At 48.1% G+C, this 13,323-nt stretch overlaps 1 protein-coding gene across 11 annotated transcripts in view; it reads left to right on the forward strand.

Moving 5' to 3' along the window:
* The window catches only part of EPHB2 (EPH receptor B2), a 114,572-nt gene that overhangs the window by 39,822 nt on the left and 61,427 nt on the right, over positions 1-13,323 (forward strand). For all 11 annotated transcript variants that reach the window (XM_083452089.1, XM_083452093.1, XM_083452095.1 and 8 more), the window contains exon 3: positions 305-989. In XM_083452089.1, the coding sequence (XP_083308215.1) occupies positions 305-989 (685 nt within the window). The remainder of the gene's footprint in view (positions 1-304; positions 990-13,323) is intronic.

Consider the following 13,323-nt stretch of genomic DNA (forward strand, 5'->3'; position numbering starts at 1 on the left):
TCGCATGATGAATTGCTTTGTGCTGTATTCTCAGTTGTATCAAAATGTGTATTGTAGCTGTTTTACTGCATTTTTAGTTAAAACAAAAATGTTGCACTCGCTCTCTCTCTATCATCCCTTCACCATCTGGTGCTGTAGCTGCTTGGGCAGCTGGGGGGGTTGAGCAATAGGGTTAGTGACACCCCTGAGAAGGCACGCAACCTGCTCAGCTAAAACCCTGGGGCGTTGCTGCCTTGTCCGTTTGCCCCACACCTTCGGGGCTGTGCATGCCGAGCTCTGACTTTCTGCTTTTCCTCTTCTGCAGTGGGAAGAAGTGAGTGGCTACGACGAGAACATGAACACAATTCGGACTTACCAGGTGTGCAACGTCTTTGAATCCAGCCAGAACAACTGGCTGAGGACCAAGTTCATCCGCAGGAGGGGCGCCCACCGCATCCACGTGGAGATGAAGTTTTCGGTCCGGGACTGTAGCAGCATCCCCAACGTCCCCGGGTCCTGCAAGGAGACCTTCAACCTCTACTATTACGAGTCCGACTATGACGCCGCAACCAAGACGTTCCCCGCCTGGATGGAGAACCCCTGGGTGAAAGTCGACACCATTGCGGCAGACGAGAGCTTCTCCCAGGTGGACCTGGGGGGCCGCGTGATGAAGATAAACACTGAGGTGCGCAGCTTTGGGCCTGTCTCCAAGAATGGCTTTTACCTGGCCTTCCAGGACTACGGGGGCTGCATGTCCTTGATCGCCGTCCGCGTCTTCTACCGCAAGTGCCCTCGCATTATCCAGAACGGAGCTGTTTTCCAGGAGACGCTCTCAGGGGCCGAGAGCACGTCACTGGTAGCAGCTCGGGGTACTTGCATCCCCAACGCCGAAGAAGTGGATGTACCGATCAAGTTGTACTGTAACGGGGATGGGGAGTGGCTGGTCCCCATCGGGCGCTGCATGTGCAAGGCGGGCTACGAATCGGTGGAGAACGGGACTGTCTGCAGAGGTAAGATGACCTTCCATCAAGGGGCCATGTGGCTCCTCTGTGGTGGGTGCATGGGGCAAGGAGCGGGAGCGGGAGCGGGATTCTCTGCCTCATCTCGTGTCAGGGAATGGTCTGAAGAGGGAGAACTTGAGGGAGAAGAGACACCCCTCTTGGCCACAGCGTGTTCAGAAGCAGAGAGAGACAGGAGCTGAATAGCTTAGCGGGGAGTTATCTAGTTATGAGATAATGACAACGGAACCAGACAGGAGGGAGCAGCTAGTTGAAATGTCACTGGCGTGTGAGGGACCCCCACCACCACAATGGACTCAGAGGTCTGAATGTATCAGAGAGCAAAGGAGTCAGAGGGAACTTCCCATTGGCGCCCAAAATGCTGAGGAAATCAGAAGGAGTAGATTAGAGTAGCCAACTGCTCTCCTTGCGGAGAGCTGTGTATTTGTGCTCCCAACATGACGCTGTAATAAAAGGACTATAAATCTATCAACTGCTCATTAATTCTTATCGGTGAAGTTACCGAAGGGAGGGGAGGACTCTCCATGCCTGACACCTCGCGATGGACGGGTGACTCAGAATTGGCTCACTAAAAAGCTGTTGGGTCAAAGGGAGATGGTGGGAAGGACTCACAAAAATGTAGCAAGTATATGCTGAAAATGCCAGGGTCGTTTTATCACATGGGGTGGTCCTGTGAAATGGCGAAGGGCTTTGGGGAAATAATTGATATGGGAAATAATGAATTGAAAAGAATGTTTAAACTGATAAATCCCGAAAGCCTTTTGGAATAATGGGGCCATGGAAGGCCTATGTAGGGAATGCATACCTCGGGTTAAGAACGCTTCGGGTTAAGAACAGACTTCCGGAATGTATTAAGTTTGTAACCCGAGGTACCACTGTATATGACAACAGCTGCTAGAACTTTTGTATGCACAGAACTGGAAAGGGAAAGGATGACCAAGTAAGAAGGAATGGCTTATGAAACTGATGAACTATGGTGAAATAGCAAAATTAACTGCCAGATTAAGAGGACATAATGACAAAGTGTTTAAGGAAGAATGGAGGTGACTGATGAATTATGTATCAAATTATCACCCATATATGAAGTTGCAGGCAGGATTTGAAATATAAGCAGTGGATTATTGAAAGATTAAATGGTTGTGGGTTTAGATAATAAAAATATGTGTGTTATAAACTTTATTAAAAAGGAGTAAAAAACAAACTTCAGGAAAGGAGGGGTAGGAAGTCAAGGAGAAACTTTGTATGTTAAAAAAAATGTATATGCTGATAAATGCTTTGAAATATTTTTAGAGACTTCATAAAAAAGGGGGGATAAGGGATAAGAAGTGGTGGTCGTCGGGTACTTGATACAGAACTTGATTCAGTGGCTACCCATGTCCTCAGAGAAGATGAAACAGTGTTGTTGTTGCATTTATATCACACCTCTTTCTCCAAGGAGTTCAAAGTGGCCCACATGGTTCTCCCCCTTGTCATTTAATCTCCACAACAACCCTGCAAGGTAGGTTAGGCTGAGAGACAGCGACTGGCTCAAGGTCACCTAGTGAGTTTCATGGCTGAGTGGGGATTTGAACCCTGTGCGCTCTGGTTTCCGCCATAGTGTTCTGTTGCACCTGAAGCGGTTTGGTCATGCTGGCCACATGACCCGGAAAGCTGTCTGTGGACAAACGCTGGCTCCCTTGGCCTGAAAGCGAGATGAGCGCCACAACCCCATAGTCGCCTTTGACTGGACTTAACCATCCAGGGGTCCTTTGCCTTACCTTTACCTTGTCTCTTGAGAAGCAGTTCTTTTGTTGCTGTCACTCCGGTTCATGTGTCAAACAGCCATCCCATAATTTTTGGCACTGCCTGTCAGTCTGGATGCTGGTGGTCAAGTCCAGGGTAGGGTAGGGAGCCTCCTTTGGCCCAAGGGTGGCATTCATGAGTGGGCAACCTTGCAGTGGCCATATGCAGCAGATGAGATTCTTACCTTTATACTATGGGGTGTATTCTAGACATGAAAGAATTCAGAGGCTTACACACAAACACACAGAGAGACACAGACAATACAGGAAGGCAGACACACCTCTATGTAGATAAGCCAGAGTCATTATGGACACCTTCCAGCCAGGTACTTGAGGAGGTCATAGATCAAGGCCAGCAAGAGGCATGGCCTGGGCAGAGTCCCAAGGGCCAGATGTAAAGGCTTGGAGGACCACATTCAACTGGGCCTGCAGTCCCCCCCCCCCCACTGGCTGAAGAGGCAGGTCCCTGGACTCTGATGATGGCCAGCTCAGGTTTTGGCTGCAGCCCTCATTCAGGGTGCTTCTCCCTGTTCAGGAATGCCCAAAAGGCCCCCAGGGAATGGCTTGGCAGGCGTCAGACCTGAGTTGCCAAGCACTGGGGTGGTCTGCCTTCTGGGAGACTCGGCCAGCCTTGAAGGAAGGGGGTTTCTTCCCTCTGGGCCCCTTTGGTGTGTGGGTGTCTGTAGGGGGTGGGCGGCCCACCTCTGCTCCCCGCCTTGCTGCGAACACCCATCCGCAGCAGCACCGAGCAGCAGAGTTACTTCGCAGCCTTTTGTCGCCGCCTGAGATAGCTCCCAGCTCCTTTAATTAAAGACAATTACTGCTTTCAGGCCCTCTCCCGGCTCGGCCGCCTTGTTTGCAAACACACAGCTGCGGGTGCTTTTGTGTCCCTCGCGCACACGCACACAGAAGGCTTCCTCCTCCCTCCCACCCCCGCCACAGCCACACAGAGCCGCCTCTATTATCGGCATCGCAATCCAGGCACCAATGAGAGAGTAGCGGGTGGAGACCAAAGCTTTGCAGCAGCACAAGAGAAGAAAAAGACCCAGAAGGGTTGGATGCACTGTGTGTGTGTGTGTGTGTGTGTAAGTGTTTGCAGATGCAGAATGGGGCTCCTGTACCTTTAACGGTGGTGTTGAAGGAAGAGGTTTCGGCAGGCACCAAGGGCTTTCACTTCTGCAGCCTTGCAACGTGATGTGCACTTCACATCTCTCCTCCTTCTGTGCAATGTTGAATGGGAGAGGATGCATGAACATGGGTAGCTGCCTTATACGGAGCATTGCTCCACCAAGCTCAGTATCATCTGCCTTGACTGGCAATGGGCAATGGAATTCTGGGCTGCATCAATGTCCAGCTCAAGGGAAGTCATAGTCCTACTCTATTCCACCGTGGTCAGACCACACCTGGAGTCCTGTGTCCATCTTTGGGTACTACAAATTATGAAGGGCATTGACAAGCTGGAACGTGTGCAGAGGAGGGTGACCAAGACGATCTGATGGGAGGGCATTCCACAGGGCGGCCACCACTACCGAGAAGGCCCTCTGCCTGGTTCCCTGTAGCTTTGCTTCTCGCAATGAGGGAACCGCCAGAAGGCCCTCGGCGCTGGACCTCAGCGTCCAGGCAGAGCGATGGGGGTGGAGATGCTCCTTCAGGTATACTGGGCTGATGATTATATATATTATGATTTTTATGTTGATCTTTTGAGTGAACTGCCCTGAGGCCACCGGGTATAGGGTGGTACATAAATTATAATAAGAATAAGAATAATAGTCCTCTGGCAGGGATTCTTTAGATGTGATTCCAGCACTGAAGGAGATTGGACTAGATGACCCTCGTGGTTCCCTTCCAATAAGAAATCTATGATTCTATTGCTGCTGAACTACAGCCTCTCTCTGTGTGTGGTCTATCAACCCTGAGCTATCATCCCTGGCCATTGGATTTCCTGGCTGGGGGCTGATGGGAGTCTAACAACATCTTATGGGACTTTAACACCATTTTATGGACACTATGTTGGCTTCCCTTGATCTATCCACTTCACTTTGCTTGTTGACCCCAGTCTCCATTCAAGGAGCTATTGCCCATTGCCCATTCAACCCCCCACCCCCAGCTTGCATCATTAGAGGAGTACATAGAAAGCTCAATATTGTCTGCAGCAGTGGTGGTCCACCACCGCTTTGAGTACCACTGTGGTAAGAAGTAAGGTCATGCTGCAAGATAGTCTTACAGAACCCACTTGTGGAGAAGATTAAAACTCACCCTTGCTGCATAAGGAGGAGGTCTGGGCTGTTTACCCTGAAAGACACACACACACACACACACACACACACACACACACATTTTCAAAATATGTGAACCACTTTTCACTTCCCAAAGCAGAAATCTCTGCTTTGCTTTGCCCCCCGTGTTGAGTCCTCTGTGACAGAGGGTGTCTTTCATGTAGACCTGCCACTTTTGCGGGGTGGAAGGAAAACCCTCAGTTACTGAGCAGCAAAAGGAGAAGAAAGAAGCAGGCTCCGTTAAATACATTTGGAAACAATGAGAGACTACTAAATGGTTTTTTAAAACACATGCACAGCCCCCCTCCCCGACTCCTGGAAGTCTTATTTATTAGTTGTGAGTCATTCTTTGGTTTTTCTTATTGCTTCTTACAAGATTGCTGATGCTCGGTTCCCCGCAGGCCTCCCTTGCTGGCTCTTAAACTTTCCGTTCTGTTTTCAGCTGGTTTGGATGACGGGGAGAGTCGGGAACAAAATGCATCTTTAATATTATGCATAATGTTTGTCACATTATGTGTGTGGAGAGAGAGAGTGTCCTCAAACCGGCTGCTTTTTTGTGGATCCCAAAGCAGCCACAGGGTCCTAATCCAGAACTTGCGATTGTGTCCAATGTGACTCCTACTCTGAGTACATCCACGGAAGTTAATGGACATGGCTCACTCAGGTCTTAGCTGGAGAGAAACCCATGTTCCTTGTCTCAGATGCAGGCCCCCAAGCCAACTTCCTGCTTAGAAAAAAAGATGCTTGAATTTATTTGGTCTGGGCCCTGGATTGGGAGCACACTCTAGTTCAGTCCTCTATGGCTTCTTTTTTTATTTAAAATATTTTCTCTCCATTTTGATAATTCCTGAATGCCCCTCTTTCCTAATCAATCGATGGAGAATGCTCGCCAAGCTGGGAGGGTGTAATTTTTGGCACAGCATTGCCTGAGACTTTCCTTAAATTGTGTTAGTCAGGGATCACCGACGTGGCATTCTGCAGAAGTTTTGGACTACAACTCCCATCATCCCTGGCTATTGGAAGTAAGGGCTGAATGAAGTCGAAATCCAAAGCAACTGGATGGCACCATGCTTGCCACCCTGGGTGTAAATAGAAATCTCAGGAAAAGAAGGCCAACCATTGGATTTATCCATAAACCTGATGGATGGGCAGAAGTAGATGCTTACCTTAGCTAGGCTGTATGTGTCTGTGCTTTAAAAACTAACTAACAAAACTTGAGTTTAAATGATGCAGTGGAAATTTACTGAGCAGTAAACTGCAAGACTGCAGAACAACCCACAAGGCGGAGGGAGAAACCACGAGGTTCGCCTTGGAATAAAACCAAAGGCTTGGGGTTGAGTTTTATATTTCCTCCCTCTTAGATCAGGAGAGAATGTAGGCTGGGGTTGTAGCAGGGGGAGCTCCTGGCTTTTGCTGAAGCCAGTGCAGCACCTTCCCTTCCCTTGTAACCGTGTCTGAAATATTTACACATTTAATGTGTGAGAAACCGGGGGCACCTGCACAATTGTGTGTGTATTTGCATGGCTATTCGGGGTTTGTCTGTTTGTAAAAGAGAGAGATTTTCTTGCCTATGCGGCTGTCTCTCACCCAACCTCACGTGCCCTAAAATGCTCAGAATTTGTATCAGGCACCAGTGCAGAGCCCTGGGAATAAAAGCCAGAAAGAAGTTTAGCTGTAATGTTGTAGTGTGGAAACCTTTCTTTACACCAAGATGGATACAATTTGTCCATCTATTTATTGTGTTGTAGCCAAAGCTAGTCCTACTTGAAGCATTTACACTTAAATCAATGCACACTGGGCCCAATGCATTCCAGGAGGACTGCTTTGACTAAATCCTAGTTGTATGCAACTCTGTTGTCACTATTGCTTACACTTATCCATTGCTTACCGCACAAGATGACTCAAAGCTACTTACATGATACAATATTCAAATTTCGCCAGGAAAGTGAAAGAACATTAATTGGCAAAAGTGCTCATCCTGAAATTGCATTAGCAGCAGTGGCTGTGATCCCTGCATCACAAGGGGTGGACTAGATGAACATTGGGATCCCTTCCAACTCTTAAGATTTTCTGATTCTATCATTGTCGTCTATCCCAGTATTGATTAAGATGGTTAGGGTGCTGTTGGACTTCAGCTCTCATCATCCCTAACCATTGGCTGTGCTGACTTGGGGTTGGTGGGAACTGGGGTCCTACAATGGACAGATGGGCCCTGCTTTCGCTGGAGCCACCAGGGAGCAAACCTGAGGCAGGTGAAGCAGGTGAACTAAGGTCCCTCAGCCCAGTGGAAGCCTAGAACCACAACCCGCAGCTGCACATATCCAGTTTTTGCAGAAGGCGATTTAGGGCTTTGTGAATTAACCTGAGAATCATTGCTTGTTATAACCTAGATTTCAGCAACTTCATTTTAGCAGTGTGTTATTGACCGACTGCCAGAATAGAATGGCAGAGTAGACTGCCAGGCATCTTTATTTATGATGATGATGATGAGGTGTGTGTCCCCACCCCCCTTTTTTCTAAACTGAAACTGCTTTTCTTACTTGCTTGCTTTCTGTGCGCATCTCCATCTATGAATTTCCATAAAAGAAGCTCATAGGGTCATGGGGGGGGGGGGATGGATTGTCATGAATGCACGCACCGTGCATTATTTTGTTGTGTGTGGTTATTGGCAAACTTAAGTCAGAATATTCAGAATTTCTGAAGGGGGGCACGACCCAAATTGAGCAAATAATAGTAAATAAAAGTTGCACAAGTTACTTTTTTATATGAAATAGCAACACACAATAACCTTTCAAACAACTTGGGGCCAAAGTACCTTAAATTTCACCTGATTCCTTGAATACTGAAACCTCCCCTTTTTGTGCTCCCACACTGTCCTTGAGTCTCAGTTGGTCTTTACCAGGGACTGAGCCTTTAGTGCCCTGTGGAACTCCTTGCCAGTAGAGGTCTGCTGGGCTTTTAACAGGTTGTGGGCTTTCCTTCATTGGAGGTCAAAGCCTCCCTAGGCCAGCCGGGCCTTGCGCTCTTCTCCTGCCTCGTTTTTTGCAAATGCCCCTCCAACCGGCTTTCAGCAGCTCTCTGTTTTGTGTATGTGTGTCTCTGTCTGACTGCATTTCCTAAGCCCCGCTGTGAGCACTGAGCCCGTTGCCATAGAAACCACTTTAGGCAGCTGGAATCTGTGCCCCACTGGCATGGCTGGCACGATTGGCTGGTTGTGTTGGCTGCTGGCCTCCTGCCCCTCGCAGGATGCCAGGCTGTGGCAGAAAGGCACTTCACATCCACACACCCCCCTTTCCCACACAGGAAGAAGATCTGAGATAGGTTTTTTTCCTCCCCACCCCCACTTCTGTTCCTCTCTCCCAGTTCTCTGCATGTAGGGAAAACTTGCCAGTTCCATCTTTAACAACTCTGCTTAAAACATCTTGGTAGGATATCTGAAAAGGCCTTTCTCCAGCTCACATCTTGGACAGATGCTGTTAATTTGGCGGGGATGGTAGTGGCTGGATGGGTCAGGCTAAGACAGCTTCCTGTGTCTGAACCACACTGAGCTCTAATGTTGCTTCAGTGACAGCTAGCCTTGAACCGGGCCTCACTGAGGAGCAGCAGGCCCTGTCCCAGTTGCCAGCTTCGCCATCCCTGAAAGGTGCTTAAGTTAAGATGCTCGAGCACCGCAGCATCTCTGATGGAGCCCTTTGAGTCAGAGGGTGGCTCTGTGTCCAGTTCTGGTCAGCACAAATTAAGGAGGATATTAAGAAGATGAAATGTGTGCAGAAACATAGCTGTCAATGTTTCCCATTATTTAAGGGAAATTCCCTTATTCCGAATAGGATTCCTCTTATTTATTTTTCAAAAAAACTTTGTGTGCCCTCCTCCTAACCTGCCTCGCAGGACCGTTGCGAGGACAAAAACAGAAGGGCCAGAACTGCGTAGGGTGCCTTGAGCTCCTCAACATTGAAGCAGGATATGAATGCAGTGAAACAGATGTATAAATAATAGTAGCTGTGTAATTGGCAACAGCTGCCCTGACAGCTGCTGGTGGACACCCATCCCGCGCTAAGCCTGAGCATCTTCCAGGAGGTGTCTCTGGGAAATATATCTTTTTGTGTGTGTGTGTTTTATCAGGGCGCCTGTGGTTAGGTAGCGAGCTTTAAATGAGCAAGACTGGCCTCTGAAAGGGACTTCTTAGCTTGCTGGAAATGGCTCCTTCGAGCTGTGATAAGCAGTGGATATTTCAAATGGCACAGCTGGTCATCTGTCCCTTCTCTGCACACTGAGAGTGATGGGGGAATTTGGGTTTATCGGGGAAAGACTGTAGCTCAGTGGAAGAGAATCTGCTTTGCATGCAGACGGGCTCAGTAAATGGCTCATGTCCAAAATATCTGAAAGACTGCCTCCTTTCCTACAGACCCTCTCAAGGGTTGAGATTAACAGAGAGGGCCTTCTTGGTAGTCCCGTCACCCCCAGAGGCTCTGGGTAGTAGCAGCCCAGGAGACGGCAGTCCCCTTTTTTTGAAATGAGGTGATCTTGTGCAAAGATAATGCCTTTTCAGCTCTCCCGTCATTCCATCCCACCTCAGTTGTTTCTTTTTTTTTAAGAATAATTTTTTATTAACCGACCAATCACATCAAATCAAACCAAATTACATAAATTCCAAATTACACAGACGAATTTTAAATTTTTGTTGGGGGTACCCATATTTCAAGTTCTGAAGGGGATCCAATCAACTTCTTGCTTCTTACTGCTGTTTTAATGTCCACAAATCTAACCTTATGATGTTCACAGTACTATCCAGGCCTTTCTTCTTGTTTTTCCACATCTCTTGTTGTTATTTTCATATATTTTTCCTTTCTCTTTGTGACCTCTGATAGTCTCCACAAGCTGGTTAGACAGTTTGTAATCCTGCGTGGATACTTTTTTTTTTATCCAGTAGCCATATCCAGACGTTTTCCATGTAACATCACTTCCATACATCAAAACAGTCTTAGCGTCATTAATCTTCACCAATCTGCCTCCTTTCTCAAAACCTCTAAGGAGATTCACCAGGAATGCAGTCTGAGAACAAGTCCATTCCTTCTCTCGGCTATAAATCCTTTGGCAAGATGGCGACTCCGAATTAATTGCTGCGCCATTCCAAAAGCTCTTATTGCTTCTCGATCTCCATAAAGCATGCTTTTGGTTAAAGTTTATCTCCACACAGACCTTAATCATCCTGCTTGGGTCAGTTCAACCGACGATTCTAATGAGGAGGGGTTCTTGTAAATCACATAGAAGGAAAGTAAAAAAGGTCCCCCCCCCCATTCAGTCCCGTTGTCAACATACCCAGCCTTTGGTGTATCTTAATCGTAAAATATTCCTGTTTCTCCAACCCGTCGTCTTCTTTCGCAGAGGTCACTTAAATCAGTGTTTCCCAACCTTGGGTCTCCAGCTGTTTTTGGACTACAACTCCCACCATCCCTAGCTAGCAAGACCAGTGATCAGGGATAATGGGAACTGTAGTCCAAAAACAGCTGGAGACCCAAGGTTGGGTAACACTAACTTAAATTAGCAGACTTCACTCCCCTTCTTCACTTGAAATATGTGCATTTGCTTCTTTTGTAATTAATTATTCCAAATTGCTGCAGCTAGTGCGCGATCAGAGACAGCGTGCAGGAGACCCAAGGTCCACACGGGGGCATTCTGCCTAGGGCCCTCACCCCCTTCTTTCGAATTGGGGGTGATTTATGGTCACAGCAGGCAAGGGCAGTGTTCCCCATTTCCTTGGGGCAACAAGGGAGGCTGCCTACTCCCATAACAGCCTCTTAATTACCCCATGTGGGTCGGAGAGATGGTATTGTTGGCCATCTTCCAATGCGCCCCCTAGTGGCCCCCCCACCTCAGTTGTTTCTTAGTGGCGTGGCACATGCACAGACAAAGCACTTAGCAAAATCAGAATCCATTTTTACATACATCTATATCCAGAGAAAGACCCTCAGTTAGAGAAGAATTTAATATCTTTATCACCCAACCACAGGTGATGCTTCCTAATATCCCAGGCATCTTGGAACTGCCACACATTATCAGGACATTAAACATAACGCTCTGTACTCATCAATTAAATTATGGGACTTTTCCTGTCTCCGGTACAGTGAGACACCTGGACAACACGTGCCATTTTTCCAGCGAAGGAGGACTCCAGATCGGATGTTTTGCTTGCTTGTTGTCGGAGGGGAGGAAGCTGGGCGAGACGGCTTGTGTTGCAATATTGGCACTTAGCGATATCCTCGCAAATGCTTAATCAGTAACTTAAAAAGATGCTTTAATCAGCAAAAATCACCGAGGGACCAACAAATTATAAGAGAAACTGCACAATTATGGTAAACATTGGACCAGAGCCAGGACACTGCCAGTTCAGAAGACACACTAAATATGCAAGATTCTTAACTGTGTCCATTACTGAACTCAGCGTCCCGAAGACGGATAATTTTAAAGAAGAAACCAGCATTGTTTTATTAATGGTGTTAGAAACTTGTTATCCAATAAAATGTATTTTTATCAACTCATCACATGCATCCCTATTGCATCCCCAAGTTTCCTTTCCTCTCAGCATAAAGTATCTTCCAGCTGCCATTCATAGCTCCATCCCACTCAACAAAGAGAAACTGCCAGAGACCCTTTTTCACTTAAAGGGCCGCATTATGTCATGAACATGTTTCTCAGGGCCGCATGTGAGGGTTGTGTGTCACCTGAGGCAAAAGCGGGCGAGACCAGAGGCCAATATGGGTGGAGTAATGGAGGAGACTCTCACAGTGGATTGCATTTGAGCCACGCTACTCATGGCGACATAACATCTTGATCCAGGCAAGTGAGAGCCATTAGCATGGATAAAGGACACGTTCCAGCCAGCCAGAAAACACTTGAAGGCATTCTGGAGCAGCAGCAGTGAGGGGTGCAGCCTGGAGAGAGGGATGTGTGGGAAGAGTCCCAAGAATGAGGGCCAGTGCCAGAAGCAGGTCAGCAATAAATCACACGGTGTCAGTGAAGTGAACTCTTTATTCAAGGAAACAAGGTTGACTGAGGAGGCCAGGCCTAGTGAGCACAGCAACGCGTCCTGGTAGATCTTGCCCCTATGAGGCAGTTGTGGGGACTGAAGGTCACCGCCTTCCCACAGTTCCCTCAGTCCTCTTCTCACCCAGGTCCTTCCCAAGCAGTCTGAGTCATTGCCACTGTGCCTGACTTTGCTCTACCCTCTTCATACCTCTTCTGGTTCTGGGAGACCAGAGGGAGGGGAGCTTGTCACAGCAGGAGAGGAAGATGCTCTGGCTTCTTCACCAGCCTGGATCATCTCTGCCTCTTGGCCCGCCTCCTCTCCAGCCTCTGCTTCTGGGTGGCTCTTTTCCACAGACTCCTCCTGCTCACTAAACCCCGTTGCCTCCTCAGCTTCCGACACCTCCACCTTCCAGTCTGTTCCTTCTCCCTCAGATCACTCATTGCCATCGCATCACCAGTCCCTTGGATCTGGGCCTTCGTCCCCTGGGAGTTCCCCAACTGGTTCCTCCCCCCCCCCCCCCGCATCCAGCCAGTCCGCGATAGAGAACTTTACTAATACTCTGGTATGTTATTAGTGTGGTACCTCGGGTTAAGCACTTAATTCGTTCCAGAGGTCCGTTCTTAACCTGAAACTGTTCTTAACCTGAAGCACCACTTTAGCTAATGGGGCCTCCAGCTGTTGCCGCTGTGCCACCGCCGCCCAATTTCTGTTCCTGAAGCAAAGTTCTTAACCCAAGGTACTATTTCTGGGTTTGCGTCTGTAACCTGAAGCATCTGTAACCTGATGTGTCTGTAACCTGAAGCATATGTAACCCGAGGTACCACTGTACTGCATTTGGGAAACTGATGAATTGAGGCTGCAACCCTAAATCCACTTCCCTGGGAGTAAGATCCATTGGATTTTAATAGGACTTGCTTCTGAGTAGATATGTTTGCTGATAAAACTCCCACTGGCTGTTCACCAAAATCGAATGGAGGTGTGGCGTCTGAGCTCTGTATTAGTATGATGGAAGGGAGTATCGAGAAAGCAGCAAGAAACAGCTCCAGACCTCTCTGGCTTTAACCCTCAATGTCCTGGACCCACACAGACCTTGTCCCTAGAACAGCTTTTGCTCGGCTATGGGGCCGATTTGATGCATGTGGTGGTGGGGAGAACCACAGACCTTTCCCCATCTGTTCCCTTGGCACTCCCGATGGGGCAAGGTGAGAGGCCAAGAGAAAGCTGTGCGGTTGCCATAGCGA

This window comes from Podarcis tiliguerta (assembly GCF_965153285.1).
Source record: "Podarcis tiliguerta genome assembly, chromosome: 8".
Classification (NCBI taxonomy): domain Eukaryota; kingdom Metazoa; phylum Chordata; class Lepidosauria; order Squamata; family Lacertidae; genus Podarcis; species Podarcis tiliguerta.